This window comes from Polyergus mexicanus, unplaced genomic scaffold, assembly GCF_030449975.1.
Source record: "Polyergus mexicanus isolate NDT 795.1 unplaced genomic scaffold, iyPolMexi1.0 SCAF_23, whole genome shotgun sequence".
NCBI classification, from domain to species: domain Eukaryota; kingdom Metazoa; phylum Arthropoda; class Insecta; order Hymenoptera; family Formicidae; genus Polyergus; species Polyergus mexicanus.
The window spans coordinates 542,772-559,069 of record NW_027223343.1 but is presented as its reverse complement, the minus strand read 5'-3'; the positions used below and the strand labels follow the sequence as shown (position 1 = coordinate 559,069).

At 34.5% G+C, this 16,298-nt stretch overlaps 2 protein-coding genes across 2 annotated transcripts; both read right to left on the bottom strand.

Moving 5' to 3' along the window:
* Window positions 1–329: 329 nt before the first annotated feature.
* Window positions 330–8,045, bottom strand: Vhdl (larval-specific very high density lipoprotein). The gene is made up of 16 exons (XM_070313050.1): window positions 7,991–8,045; window positions 7,493–7,531; window positions 6,525–6,823; window positions 6,288–6,428; window positions 6,048–6,221; window positions 5,816–5,958; window positions 5,360–5,737; window positions 4,801–5,129; window positions 4,010–4,629; window positions 2,934–3,814; window positions 2,628–2,757; window positions 2,313–2,549; window positions 1,866–2,216; window positions 1,221–1,539; window positions 839–1,130; window positions 330–756 (listed from the first exon to the last, which is right to left on the bottom strand). The coding sequence occupies exons 1-16, from the start codon at window positions 8,004–8,006 to the stop codon at window positions 567–569; spliced, it is 4,539 nt and encodes a 1,512-aa protein (XP_070169151.1). The 5' UTR covers window positions 8,007–8,045; the 3' UTR covers window positions 330–566.
* A 1,459-nt stretch (window positions 8,046–9,504) lies between these two features.
* LOC138942599 (inosine triphosphate pyrophosphatase) lies at window positions 9,505–11,426 on the bottom strand. Its single transcript, XM_070312939.1, has 2 exons — window positions 11,326–11,426; window positions 9,505–10,784 (listed from the first exon to the last, which is right to left on the bottom strand). The coding sequence occupies exon 2, from the start codon at window positions 10,781–10,783 to the stop codon at window positions 10,214–10,216; it is 570 nt and encodes a 189-aa protein (XP_070169040.1). The 5' UTR covers window position 10,784; window positions 11,326–11,426; the 3' UTR covers window positions 9,505–10,213.
* Between the last annotated feature and the right edge of the window lie 4,872 nt (window positions 11,427–16,298).

Below are 16,298 nucleotides of genomic sequence, written 5' to 3'. Positions count from 1 at the left end.
CATAAGCGAAACGTGAAAAAAATTATTGGTTTTCAATTAATTATTAGTTATTGACAGTGATAATTTATTTTAAGATTTGATAATAAATGTCATAGTATTTTCCAACGTGGAAAAATATAAATAGAATTTTCTATATGATTAATAAATATAAATACTTAAGGATAGAGATGTAGTATTGAGGAAAGGGGGAAGATGAGAAATTGATAATGTTTCAAAAAATCATTTATACAAGAATTTTTAAAAAATGAGAAAATGATGAAAAGATGTTCCTTTTTTGGCGTCCTTAAATATTTTGCTAGGTCGAAGAAAGAATTAAATATTAACTCAGATAAATGAAAAATAAAGGTCTTTATTATTTCTCTTTCTCTCTCTCTCTCTCTATGTGTATGTGTGTGTGTGTGTGTGTGTGTGTGTGTACTTCTATTGTACTATCATATTACCACATCTCTTTATTAAGCAGAAATTGTGTTCTAGATCTATACGTCGTTATATCAAAATAGTATGTGACTGGATTTAATTTTTGATAACAAAAGAATTACATATATATACAAACGTTATATTACGAATTAAAGAGTCGCGACAGTGTAAGTCTTAGGAAGTTTCTCTTCATGCATAGTGTCCATGTGTCCGCATACGCCGGTTACGCGACCTTGAAGAACGGTATCCAGGATCAGGGTGACGCTGTTGGGGGTCCACATCACCATTATCGGCACCCGTTGAGATTGGACCACGAGATACTCGTTGTTCTCGGTGAGTCTACGAGAGAACATATTTTATTGCGATCGTTTTCGCGAACACGGTGATCGATCAATCAATCGATCATTCATCGTATACTTACCTGATCGCGTACGAATTCGGTTCGTCTTTCGGCACCATGACACCTTTCTCGTGTTGTTTGACCACGTTGCCGTCAACGGTAACAACGGCACGATAATTGTCTGGCATGATCATCACCTCGTGATCGGCAACATACATCTTGATGGCTAGCGTGTTACTTTGCGCAGATTTCACGAAAACGGCATATGTCTGGTCGACGTAGTCGCCGGATACAAGAGTCCATGTATTAGACACGAATGGAATCACGCCCTCATCCAAGATAACCAAGGTTTGAGGATAGACGGTGCAGATCTCTGTGAGAGAATTTGAGTGATATACAATGATGTTTAAATATAAGTAGTAAAAACGTTAATCGCGCAGAGCGGAGTTCGATGATGACTTACTGGATTGGCCTTGCATCATTTTGTACAATGATGCTACGGAGAAACGAGTGTTGTCCATGACAAAGTGCCATCCTACCTCCGGCTTGTTTGCAGTCATGCCCTCAAAAAGTTGTTGGCGCAAAGGAACTTGGACGTATTCGTATCCGCTGATCGGAGTGACGATGGTTGCATCGACATGGTTCAGATCGGAGGGGAACTCGATTACGATCTTCGCGTTGCCGTTCTCAGCACGATCCGTGATGTATTTCACGTGCGACAAATGTGACGCGCGGATGGAGTCTTCGATCAGGGCGAGATGCGAGAGTATAGATACAGGTACCTGAAGTTACATTTAATTTCTTATTTAGAAAAGAGAGATTCATTTTCTTTCTATCCGTGATATTAATATCTGAATCCCATACTCACTACTTTTGTTTATAAATATTTAAAAAATTATGTTTACCATCCTTCCTAAAGAAGTTAAATTAGACAATGTCTTTAGATGTCTAAGAAACTTTTAAAAAATAGTGAAATACTTGAACGGTTTTAAAATATTTATGCTCTCTATATATTATTAAATTTTGCAATAATTTCAAGTTATTAAAAGGAATGTATGTATGTTATGTATGCGTGTTACATATATATATATATATATATTTCTCTTACCTTCTTGTATAACGTGTTGATGGTGTATTTCCTCATGGTTGTGTATTGTACGGTCTCGCGGATGCAGTTCATAGTTTTGGGAATGTGGCCTTGTTGGGTCTGGAGTTGCGGATTTTGAATGTCCTTGATGCAGGAGCCGTGCACACTGTCGTGTGTCATCTGCTTCTTCTGCTCCTCCGTCATTTCACCCTTGACAGTCATCATGATCAACATTTCATTACGGACGCATTTGTCGTCGTCCGTGAATCCCGCGGTGATGGCCATCTTCGTGTTGGTCTCTTCCTTTGTGGTGTCGAGTTTTAAGGGATCTGTTTCGATAACAGGGTAGTTTTTCTGAACATCCACGCAGATCTAAAAATAGAAAGTAATTATATGATTTATATAATTAATGATATTATTTAAACTTGTTAGATCTTTTATTTATTATTTGGAGTTTAATTAGCTAACCTTCAATTTCTTTTCTCCTGGCGTCTCTCTCGTCACTTGAATCTTGACGTTGTTGACCGTATGTCCTTGTGACATATCAATGTTCATGTTCACGTCCCACGTACGAACAGATTCGCTCGTAGAAGCTGCCTTGGCGTCGAGAGTACCGCGTACGTTGATCTTTTTGCTGTTGAAAGTATGTATCTTATCATGAAGGTAATCAACATCGTCTACGTTGACTCTTAGATTCAGATCGACCTGGAGAACAAATTGAGAAAATGAGAACGCCAAAATCATTTTTTTTTTCTTCGTAAAACAATATTCTTGACTACTCACATGCGACGTAGGATAAACGATACTCGGTTCCATCTTGATGATCATTCCGCAACTACCCATTGCCGGTGAGATGTAATCGTTGAACAATTTTTGACGGATGCCCATAAAGTATTGAACGATCTTTGAGTTCCTAACATAAATAAATTATACGATAACTTTTTTTCATTGAGAAGTTGTCTCGATAATTATTATAAAATTATATTTTAATTCGGTTTAGCTCTTATTATTCTCTTTATAATATAAACAAAAGAAAAACTCGATAACTTGATACAATCAGAATATAATATTTTAGCACGATATATTTACCAAGTATTCTTGTGTTCTGGAGACATTGCACGATGCCATTCCTCGATGTTGGTCGTCGGAGTGACCTTGTTCTCGCAATCAAAGATCGACATGCTGTACTTGAGGCCCATGTCCTTGGAATCCACAGCGACGTGATAGTTTATTTTTTCACCGGTGCTTACAACCGTATAGTGATGACAGGTAGCGCAGCAGGTCTTGAGAATGTCCTGCTCATCTTCAGTAATAGTCACCAGATTCTTCGCGTGATATCGTATACCAGTGTACGATAATTTGGTAATCGGTAATCTCGGCATAGTGACCTTGAGATTCTTGGTCTCGTGATTATAATCGAAGTTCATTACTATGGGTACGGCAATGTCCTGAACGGTTGCACGGCGAACCGAATGCCAAACGTCAGCAATGGGATTATAGATCGACATGATGTATTCGCCGTGCCTCCAGATGCGAGCGTCGATCTCGGCCTTCATGTTGACGGACGGTTTCTTGACTTCGGTATGAATATTGTTAAACTTGAGTGACATCAACTGAGGCATCTTGGTGGTGAAAACTCCTTGTAAACCCATGTCGATAGGCACCTGCATTTCGTAGAGGGTGTCGTATATGATCTCCTGGAAATTACTGACCATTGTCTGCTTCATCTGGAATATATCGTCAAACAAGTTCTTGAAGGTATTCTGATCGTAGTGTTTAGCGACGATTGCGTGATTGTTCAGCGTGATACAGATGTCGATTTGAATCGGTTTCTTCACCGGCATATCTTGAGCGGCGCGAATCAAGATGTTCTGCACATTTTTATTGGTGAGATTTTCCACCGTGGTGCCCATTAATGTTTTCTTGACTATCTTCATGATGTCGTCCAGACCATAGGCAACCCAGTAGATCTAAGACAGAGAATTTATAGAAATATAATGCGAACTGTTCGTGCGCTCATCCTACCTTCAAATTCTACAGAAATATTTTTAATCATACGTATATAAAACTTATATAAAAACTCAAAACGTTTTTCTTTCATCTTTGAGATTTAGAAGGCAAAATTAACGTTTCATAAATTTATGCTAAATTATCATATTACTTACGCTGATTTTGTCAACGGGTCTACGAGCGATCGATACGCGATGTTCGATGTATCCAGCATATGGCAGGCCAGTCAATTCATCGAGAACCCAAACGGTGTTGAAAGATTCACCATGTTCGTACATAGGATCTGTATAGTCGACGAAATGTTTAGACGAAAGTTCAGTGATGACCGGTCTGATTTTTGTATAGCGCAAGATTTTTCTGACCATTTCGCGAACTGGCGTAAGGCAAGGATCCACGGAATTGGCGAGGCCTTTTAGAGTAGTATAATGATAATTGTACATATGATCATTCTGTTCGTTGACCATGAGCCAATAGATGTTCATGAGTCGTTGCATGTTCGGCAGCTGACTTATCAATACATCATAAGCGACGATTCTGATGAGTAACGGTTGACTAACATCAGCAAGAATAGGCCAGAGCAGATTGTGAGTATACTCGACTTTATTGGCGACCGCTTTCTTGATCGCCCAGATTGCTTCAACGCGAATATTATACGGGTTTTCGGATACCATAACTTCACCGCGAATAATCGGCTCCAGAAGTTTCTCGATGTTGCCTACTTGAACGTTTTTCATCGCCACCAGATACATCATTTTCATGTTATATGATTGGTCATCTGAAACATTTGCAAAAGGAGAGCCACGTGCTTATTAAATTTATATTTATAAAATTTATTCTAAATAATGTGTATTGTATGTGTATATAATGCAAATCTTATAACTTAAAATCTATTTCTACATTATAATTTTTTTTTTCAGCATTTGATCAAAGCTAATATAATACTTACTCTTAATATGATCGAGGAAACGATGAAGGTACCTTTCAAGAAGAGGATTGACGATTTCGCCTTGCTGATGCATGAATGTTTTGCGAATCAAAATCGAGAAGCAGAGAATGCTGGCTTCCCTGACATCGGATGACACGGTGTTGTCCAATTTCAATAGTTCTTCCATTTCCAAAAGCAATCTCTCGGATGATATTTTGATATGCATTGGTAATTTTATCAACATTGCGAGGGCGGTCGCATCGGTCACTTTGTGCTTGCGGATGACATTTCGCGTAAAGTGGCAGGCAGCAGTCGTGCCCACAGTTGGAACCATTCGCAGGAAGATGTTCCTTTAAAATTACAATATTAATTATACAATTTTTCCTTATATAAAATTATATATTTTTTTTTATTGTATATTATATAAAATTATATATTTATTTTTATTATATATTATATAAAATTACATTTTATTGTTATATAAAAAATTATAAATAATAAATTCCTTTATATTATTTTCAGCATCTCTAATTTTGATTGATTTCATTATGACATGAAGGGATGAGCGTATCTTACTCACTTCATCGTGACTTCTTTCGGTGTCTTCGCATCTTGAATGGCGTTGTAAACTTGTTCCAATGAACCCAGATCCATGTAACTCATGGTATGCTGTAGCCTGTTTATAGTTTGTCCATGCTTCCATTCGGGTTCTTTGGCTTCCAAATGATTCTCTTCAAGATAATCAGCTGCTTCGACCAACATTTTCTTAAGCTTGGGAATGAGCGTATCTAATTTGACAATATGTCGACCATGAGTGAGATCTTCAGCGGCATGGAGAGCGTAATTTCCCATAGGTTTGTTGAAAGTGATATCGCGAATTATAGGCACATTTTGGAAATTTATGCTCGATACAGGTGTTTCCATCGATGGCATCACAGAATGCAGATCTAGAGTAATGCTGAAGTAACAAATAGGATAAGTATAGCATACCTTTGCGATTAGTATAGCGCGTGCGATAATTATCGTATATAATTACTTGGTTAAGAGATAGTGAGCTTCGGATTGAGCATTGAAAGGAAAATAATTGATAACTGAATGAGCAACCATGTGTTTGATGAGAATATCATTGTCTTGCTGTTCGATCTGAAAAACTCTTCTGGCATCGGTGGTCATATCCTCCTGAAAAGAAAAGATATTAATTACAATTAGCCAGAATTTAAGTAAACATTCAATGAATAAACAGAATTCTCAAAAGATAAGGAAATTACCATAGATTCCACGTGACATTTTTCGCATTCGACGTGATCAAAGACACGCTGAACAAAGTGGCTGCAATTTCTAAGATCATGCAGTTTCGTGATCACAAAGTTGGTAGTTTCCGGATTTGTCGGTTTCGCCGATTGAACGTCGTAGGCGACTTGACAGGTACCGTGAATAGTATTCTAGTGGTAACAACCAAAGAGAACATTAAACCGTTTCGCTGGATGTTCCCATCAGTCGTTACCTACCTCATGCGTGATGAAACTATGCGGCTTTATTGGGGTTTGTAATTGAATGCGCTCTAAGTCTAGTTGCAACATCGAGGCGATACCCTGCTTCATATTCTTCGACCAAACGCTCTCGCTTTCTAGCATTTTGATGCCTTGAAACTAAAATCAGGATATGAAACCGTTTGATTATTTCTGCACAACCGACCAAAATATTTTTCTTCATTAGACTATTGCCTTAAGAATATGGATATTTACTTTGCCATGATCATCGTAGACTATAACGAATGGCTCTTGAATTTGCTGCGTGGCTTCTCCGAGCTCGTGAACTACCTCGACCGGCTCATGATCTACGAGTCTACCATTATACATGCCATACTTTATATTATTCAATTTAACAAAGTAGGCATTGTTTAAAGTTGGATCACTGATGTCCTTCTTTATATGAAGTTGTCCAACGAGAGCGAACTGAGAGGCGTATTGCGCTGGCTGGATAATCCCGGCTTTTACATCGGCATAGTAATTGTAAATTACCGTTTTCTCAGCAGGAAAGTGCACTGAAATGTAATGAGATCTTATAATCTTTAGCGTATCGTAATTCTACATTTATATTGTACATTCTAACATATATATTCCGGTATAATATTCCGGTTTATAATAGTTAATTATACATATATAATTAAAGCAAATTACACTTTATTGATTATTATTAAATACTTTATAATATCTGCGATATTAAGAAATATTTCAATTCATTGCATTTAATAAGTCAATTTAAAGCACATATTAAATAATTATTATTATTGTATTATATATACAATAATTACATTATAGACTACAATCTACGAAGCAGTGAATTAATATGTGGAAACGGTTAAGCTTTCCTGAAGAAATATTTCCAGGTAGGATATTTGATATAATTAAATTTCATTAGAAGAAAAAATATACCGCAATGCATGACAATAAGATCATTTTTTTTTTCGGATAATGTTGCCGAAACATAAATCTTGCTAGAGAAAAATTTTTGTGCAACATATTAATAATCTTTATTTAATTAAACATTGATTCTTTTTAATTCGCAAATTATTTTATATATAGAAATCGGGTATATTTTTTAAGAAATAAAATAATATAATATTATTGACTATTGAATATAAAATTCATTTATTTGTAAGTATCTTGTTTCTCCAATGTTTCATAAAATTAAAATATAAAATTTAACTTACCGGGCACCGCACATGCGGCCGCTAGACACAGCACCAATACTATAAACATTTATATAATGTACTATACACTAGAAAAACATATATAACATATATATATAATATTCTCGTAAATTGTAAAAAAGTATAAAATTTATATTGACGTGATGACATTTTCATTGCAATCGCCGGTAAAATTATATTATGTGTTCGAATAAGCTGTATAAAAATCTAGTTGATTTTTTTAGTTGTTTTTTTTGCAAAAATTCGCAAAAATAATAATAAATAAATAAAAATCGAAAAAAATCACAAAATGGACATCTCTTTCTTTTTTTCTTTTATTATCGAGCGTTTCTAAAAATGTATAATCACAAGAAGACGCGTATATTTTTCATGTAAAGAATATTGTCAAAATTGTGCGAGAAAGGAGAGAGGACAAATTCCGTTGGAATTTCGCATCTCGCGGGACCGATACAATAAACGCGAGGACACTTTTCGCATTCTTTGCAGTGAGTGACTTACCGGTAAGGGCACTCATCGTAGCGTGGCCCCTGTCGCGAAACTGGTAGCGTACATGCGTTTCTCTCGCTTTTATAGAGCGGGAAGTTTTGCAATTGCCCCTAAAATGCAAAAGCGCAGCCGATAACCCGGCAACGGGAGGGTGTTACGCGCGCGTTATGGAGAGAAAAAAGAGAAAAAAACGATCATACGATCACGGTATAATCAAAGAGATAACCCTTTCGGCCATCGAGCTCTACAGTTGTCGCGCTTGTATATATTAATAAAAATATACGCGCGTTTATGTTTTATGTCAAGGATAATTCGCATATCGGACGTGATCATCTCCGTTCAATCGCGATTGATCCTGTCTTTGCGCTTCTTCACTCGTCTTATTCTTTGTATAGACGAATCTTATTGTTAGTTCTTTTTGTTTTCTCTCGAAATAATTATTTAGCGATCTTATCTTTGTTTGTACACCGCACATAATCGCATCATCTGTGATTCATATGCAGCGACAAGAAACGATCGTCGCATACTTCTTCTTCGATCGGAACTTCTTCTTCTTCTTCTTCTGCTCTAATCCGAACTGTCGGAATATTTCGACGATCATAAGATAATCGAATAAGATGCAAATATGCAAAGTGTATGCGATATTGCAAAAAACGATGTCGTTAAAAGAGATCAACTTCGCGAAAATAACGATTTGAGATATGAATAGCCGAGATGAAAGTACACGAGAGATTGCAGTTGCTCGGTAGAAAGATTTGTATTTTTTTCCTTGCATTTGTTGATTTCAAAGCTCGACTCGCTATTAAAAGAACACCGTCGTGATTTTACGTAAGATACGCGGTATTATCACCTCCTGTTAAAATAAAAGAAAAAAACAGAGAAGACAGAGAGGATTAAGTTTAGTGTAGAGCAATTTACACGTTTTCTTGTTTTAATTATCATATCGTCATATTCTCTGTTATTTTTTCAATGTATGTTTTACTTTTACTGCATACTGCAACGAAATAATTCAACAACTTCGAGAGAACTGTTCTCTCCTTGCAATGTATCTCTGCATTAAATGATAATGAGTACGGTCGGCAAATTAAATGAATAAATAATTTTTCCAATATCGAATAAATTAAGTAATTATCTGGCAGTTCGATATATAAAAAGAAAACGAACTACGATTGTGTGTTTACCAGTGCTTTCACGTAACAACATGTCAAAGTACATTTATCTGTCGCGTTTCGTTGTATTATGTGTATAATATATACATTATGCTTATCATTATTATTTTACGTTTGGTTTCGCACTCGCAAGCATCGTGCTGTTCGTTTTATTAGACAATAATTATATTGGAAAATAAAATTATTTCTATTTCTCGTTATGTAACCATTATGTTGACTAAATCTATAATCTTCTCTGTGGAATTTAAATATATTCTTAGTTTCTTTGAATCATATCGAGTTTTCAAGTGTAAATGGTAATGGTAATCGTGTTGTTTAAATAAAGCAATTAAACAGCGACAATGATTCGAGGTGATTATTCGTGTACATGCGATTTACAGTTTTAATTATGAGTATTTGTGTACGAAGGTATCGGTTCATATGATTAACAGTATCTTCCACTGAGCGATTACAATAAATATATTTATAACGTTATATTTCAATTTGTTGCATCGTAAGATTTGCAAGATGGAAGTCGTCGATTAAATGCATCGCGTGATTTGAAGAAATTAAAATTATCAGATTTGCAGTCGCATGATACCATAGTAGTTTCAAGTTTACCAATAAGTTGTTCCATATGTTTATGATGCGACTCGACAACTATCTTCGTAATGAGACATCGAAATCCGTACGTTATTTTCGGAAGAAAATCATTTTTGATAAATTAAACGGATATCGTTAACATTATAGGTCAGAGCACAAGTTATAAAGTAAAAACAAAACAACTCGTATTCCGCTCAGGATTAAAAGTTATAATAAACGCCGTTGAATCAAAAGAGAGGTCAGTCATCTTGATTATAATGTGGTAAATAAATCTTGTAAGATGTAAAAAAATATGCCTCTGTAATTAATTATATAATTATTGCAAAGTTGTAACAAACTCAGAAAAATTGCCATTCTCTTAAAAAATTATGATAAGCACGACATTAGATATATTTTCGAAAGAAAAAAAATTTGAAAACGGAAACGATAAGAATCACAGTAATGTGAGAGAGACAGTAATTTTAATACACAGAAACAATATAAATTAAATCCTATTGTTTATAAAATGATCTCTCAATACTTCTAGCGCCTTGCGGCGATGAGAAATTTTATTTTTGCTGTCCTTCGGTAATTCCGCATAGGTCATATCATAGCCCTGCGGCTGAAAGCAAGGATCCCAGCCGAAATCTCGGGGACCTCGTGGACTCACGATGGTGCCCTGAGTTCGACCTTGAAATAGAAGGACCTCGGCGTCAGTTTCGCCGGAACAATAAGCGAATGTGCAAACCGCCTCTGCCGATTTGTCCTCCCATCCATCGAGCATTTTGTGGAGACCCTCGGGGCCGAGTTTTTCGAGGAACCATTTAATGTAAGGCCCCGGAAGACCCTTCAACGCATTAAAGCAGAGACACGTATCCTCGATGATCACCGGACTCTTGACCAGATTCGCCGCGGCCCGACATTTGCTTCGACATATGTCGTCTATCTCGCCCTGATATTCCGGCAGATCGATCTTCTTGCTCGTTATCTGTCGGGGAAAGTTCTTTCCTAAAATGGCGGTGAATTCCTCCAGCTTCTTCGCGTTGCCCGTCACGAACACTATGGGTTTCGACATTCTGCAACAACATGAATGTTAAGTACAGTGTATTATCTCAATTAAAAATTCTTTGGTCAATGTTACGTCGTTGGAAAAGTCTACTATAGGATTGACCTTCGATTTGCTGACATAATTATAACACATTACTTTTATATAAAAATTAATAAAACATATAATTATGATCCTTGTAAAGCTAATTAATATAAAATAAGAAAAAAATCTATATTATATTATATATTGACTTTTATTAAATATATTTCCAATCTATTAAATATTTTTGACAGATTATGTATAATTACGTTATAATAACATTTTTATATACATATACTTTATACTCGTATTACATAATTTTTTTGCAGTTTATACATCTTATTTTTACTGTTTATAAATCTTTCGAAATTCGCGCCCTTTTTACATTCTTCAGAGGTTGGTATCATTTGCGCTAAGCTTCGTCTAATGACAACTTACATTGTAGGATCTGACTTGTTAAATCTTTCTATTGATATGAATTAATTTTAAAAGAATATATAAATGCATGTTTCAAATAATTAATTACTTACTAGATGTATATTTCGACACGTGACAAAAATATATTATCTCATTAATTGAGATGTTTTTCGCTAAAACTTGTTGTCACTTCTAACCTGTCGGCAATGCTGACAACGTGTTGTTTTCTCATTCACGCTTACCAACGTTATTTAGATAAAAGACAAGTCTCCGCTCACACTAATGAAAGATTGAATTGATAAATTAATAAGAAACCAATTATATATAAAATTATATAAAATATATCGTTTTACATATAAGAAATTGTCTTGTATCATTTTTCTTTAAAAAAAAAATATACATATAGATGCTCGTATGTATCTTTTTCTTTAGTATAATATTCAGTATATATTATATAATGGCGCTTTTCGAGAAACTTGACAGTACAATTAGAGAGAAGCTTGAAAGGGGTCACGCCGCCGTTTTTAATAAGACCCCTTTTCTCTCTAGCCGGTACAATAGCGTCACCTAGATCCATTTTGGAGGCGGCGGAACTACATGGCCAGATTCACTTCTAGGTGCCACGGTAAAAATCCGTGATAAATATTGTACATAATCGTGGATTAAAATTACGGATAAATATTATGGATTTATTAATGTTTGTGACAATGATAATAAAGTTATTATTGAAGTATTTTTATGTATATGCGCATGTGACAAAATAAATTTTCTTAAATTATTTTCTTAATAAATTTTTCCCTAATTTTTAAATATATAACGTGTCGAAGATATTTATAATAAACTGCTTTTACTTTTTTCTTACTCTTAGAATAAAAATATCAAGCATTTTAAGCAATATCAAATTATTCTTTTATAAAGCTTTTTATTATTAATTATATTATTTAAAATTAATATCTTAATTTATAAAATTAGTTGGATGCACTAGTGCGCATTGATATACAATAAAAGCTATTATATACAAATTTATATAAACGTAAGTAATTAAAACAATAAGATAATTAATACTACAAGTCTTTTGAAAATAAATACATGACAATAAATAGCTACACTTAAAACTATTTTCGCTTAAAGAACAAAATTATTTTATTCCTTCTATTTGTCCCCCAAACGCTTCGGATTGAAAATAGTGTCTAACGGAGTGCATTTATTAAATGGTACATATAAAAACTTTTATAAAATTTTTATATTTTTTATATTTTTGAACTTAATTTTACTTGACTCCTATTAAGATTTTTGCAAATAAAATGACATCACTCTCTCTCTTTCCCTCTGAAAAAAGAAGAATACGATTTTGATCCTTGTAAAGCTAATTAATATAAAATAGGAAAAAAATCTATATTACATTATTCGATTGACACATTTTATTCGAAAAATTTCAATACAAATTTAAAAATCAGATAAAAAATTTTTTCCTTATTTAAGTAAAAATTATCCGAATATATAAGCTCTGTAATATATTAATCGTTTATTAAATAATTGATCTAAAATACTTGTATAATTTAATATTCCGCTTGTATATACGTCATATATATAGTACGCAAAATATTCCCGGCTGCGAATTATCAATAAGATATATGGTATGCGGTTTTGGCAGTGTAAACAATAACGCGCTATTGTTTATGTGTTACGGCCTTGTTATTATTTGCATGGTGAGACTTGAATAGTATTGTAGTAGAGGGGAAGACGCTTTGTGCAAATTCCTTTCCCACTCCTACTTTTTATTTCTTATCATTTGCACGACGATACTTGAACAGTGATATAATATAATCGAGACGCTCCGTCAAATTTCTTTTCTAAACGCAATCGCGACAAGTATCGGGAAATAATTTAATACGATAAATAATATTAATTATCTTTTATCTTATATATCTTAAATAATACATAATTATATCGCAACGATAAATTTCGAGTCGCGTATTTCGCGTGATATACATTTAACCAAGAATTGAAGTGACAGGAATCAAAATTGTAATTTATTGTTTTGTCGTGATCTTTTTCTTCCTTTATAAGTAATAATTGTCTCTTTAAAAAGATTTAAAATTTAATAATATTTTGTCCGATACTTTATCATTTGACTTTTCGACGATTTAAATACGATTCGGATCGAGAACGCGCAATAAAATAGTCGAATTGCATCCGTCCGAGTAATTAACGATAAGCTCCGTAATATTATTAATCGTTTATTAAGTGAATAATTTAAAATACTTGTACAATTTAATATTCCGCGATATACGTCATAGTACGCAAAATATTCGGTTACAAATTATCAATAACATGGTTTTTGGCCTTGGCGGCGTAAACATTAGCACGATATTATTAACTTATTATGGCCTATCAATCGCACGGCGACACTCGAACAGTAAGGTAGTAGAGCGCGAGACATTATCAAATTCCTTTCCTAAACGAAATCGCGACAAGTATCGGGAAATAATTTAATACGATTAATAATATTAATTATCTTTTATCTTATATATCTTAAATAATACATAATTATATCGCAACGATAAATTTCGAGGCGCGTATTTCGCGTGATATACATTTAACCAAGAGTCGAAGTGACAGAAATCAAAATTGTAATTTATTGTTTTGTCGTGATCTTTTTCTTCTTTTACAAATAATAATTAACTCTTTAAAAATATTTCAAATTTAATAATATTTTGTCCGATACTTTATCGTTTGACTTTTCGACGATTTAAATTCGGATCGAGAACGCGCAATAAAATAGTCGAATTGCATCCGTCCGAGTAATTAACGATAAGCTCCGTAATATTATTAATCGTTTATTAATTAAATAATTTAAAATACTTGTACGATTTAATATTCCGCGATATACATCATAGTACGCAAAATATTCGGTTACAAATTATCAATAACATGGTTTTTGGCCTTGGCGGCGTAAACATTAGCACGATATTATTAACTTATTATGGCCTATCAATCGCACGGCGACACTCGAACAGTAAGGTAGTAAGAGCGCGAGAAATCGTCAATTCTTTTTCTAAACGAGATCGCAACAAGTATCGAAAAATAATTTAATGTGATTATTGTAATTAACAATTGATTAACTTTTAAAAATAAGAAATAAAACAAAATAATTCAATAATAGAGACAGTATTGTTGTAACGAGTGGCGCATGATTTTGGCGTCGTGTAAAATCAAGCAAATCGTATTTTTCATATTTTCTCTCTTACGATATAATAAAGTGTGTCTCGTGTGATTGTTTCGTAATCGGGAGTGCCAGTGCAATGTATGTCGCGATCGTCGCATATTCGACTAATCGTAATTAACTGTGTTTTCGCAAGTGAGTGCAAATGTCACGAGGAAACAGCAAGGGATGAACAAGAGAAGAAAAGGAAATTCTGATTAGTATCCGACGATGGATGGAGCAACGATATGTGCGATAAGTAATTTATATTTTTATTTACCATCTATATTATTTTCAAAATATATTACGGCCGAACAATTAAGTTTCGAGATTCGCTTCCTATTTTCGAATGTTTGATTCGTGCTGCCATTTTAGGGGGTTATTCACAACTCGATACTCGGCGTATGGTGTAAGTTTTAAATTATTTAAATCAATAGTTAATGAGATACAATTACGCAAAGTTGTGTTAATATAATTTTGTTTAAAAATCGGTGTAATGGAAAGAACGCTTGACAACGCGCCAACATTAAATTCTGCGTTAAATTAATGAAGTCTCTAACAGAATCGTTACAAATGATTCGGCAAGTCTAGTTTTCTGAAGCAAGCCCTTTTAAAATGTGATTTACGTTTTTTTTATGTCATCTATATCTTCAAAACGTTACTCTTATGCATAGCTGACTCTTCGTAGGGTTGTTGAATCATTTGTAACATTTCTGTTAGAGACTTCTCTAATTTAGCACAGAATTTAATGTTGATGTATCGTCAAGCGTTTCTTCCATTACACCGATTTTTAAACAAATTTTTAACACTACTTTGCATAACTGTGTCTCATTAATTATTGAACCAAATAATTTAAAACTTGCACCAAGTGTTGAATATCGAGTTGTAAATAACCGTTTAAAATAACAGCACAAACGAATCAAACGGAAATACGAAGCGAGTCTCAAAACTTAATTGTACATTGCTCGTTCTTTTTCTTGTTTCTTTAATAGTGTATGAGATCCAATCTAAATTATCGTATAATATTATACATATATTGCTTGTTTTTTCAAAACGTATCTACATCGCATCTCTTTTAATCGAGGAAAAAAAGGGATATCTGCGATATAGTTAATCTCTCAATTATAAAATATATTTTTCCTCTCTCTTAAGTTATATATTATATTACAAAATTATATATTGTATAAAATAACCCTCCATGGGTACACCTTGACGTGGTGGAGTGGCTTCAGTACCTGGACGGTATGCCTTAAGGTCCTAAGGGTCCTCAAGGTTTACTGCGAAGGGGAAACCAAGTACCCAGCGTCGTCGTTGCTGTCATCGCGCCGCGGACGGCTCGCCGTATCGTTGGTGCTGTCATCGTGCCGCGGATGGCTTGTCGCGTCGTCGGTACCGTCATCGTGTCGCGGACGGCTTTCGCGTCTTTCGCGTCGCGTGTCAACACAGCATTGCCACGAGTCGCACAATGGCTCATATGTGGCACGCGCATTTGTGCGTCGAACGCACATTAGTGCGTCGTCGTTGCCGTCATCGTGCCGTACGAGCAACGATGCGTCGCGTTGTCGCGGTATCGCGTTTTCGCGTCGTCGCGTCTTCGCGTTGGACTTTTATCTCGTTTTCACGATTGTAACCGAGGATCATACTTTGTTGCCGACTAAATGGGATGTCTCTCAGCGTTGCAATCTTTAATATATTAATACCTATTAATATAATTAATTTTATATCAATATCAGTTAATATTAATACTATATTAATATTATATATTATATAAATATTTATGTATTAATAAATTTAATATATTAATGTAGGCGCAACGTTAAAACGCCTCAGTATCGCGGCTGAGGTGAATGCCGGCCGCGTAGCAACGTATGTTCGTGCATA

Bases quoted from the DNA above. Each gene is read 5' to 3' on its own strand.
- Vhdl (XM_070313050.1), bottom strand. The intron at 2,217-2,312 runs GTTAGCTAATTA...TTCTATTTTTAG, and splicing joins CAGGAGAAAAGAAATTGAAG to ATCTGCGTGGATGTTCAGAA. The intron at 757-838 runs GTAAGTATACGA...GTTCTCTCGTAG, and splicing joins CCGAATTCGTACGCGATCAG to ACTCACCGAGAACAACGAGT.
- LOC138942599 (XM_070312939.1), bottom strand. From the start codon at position 10,783: ATGTCGAAACCCATAGTGTTCGTGACGGGCAACGCGAAGAAGCTGGAG.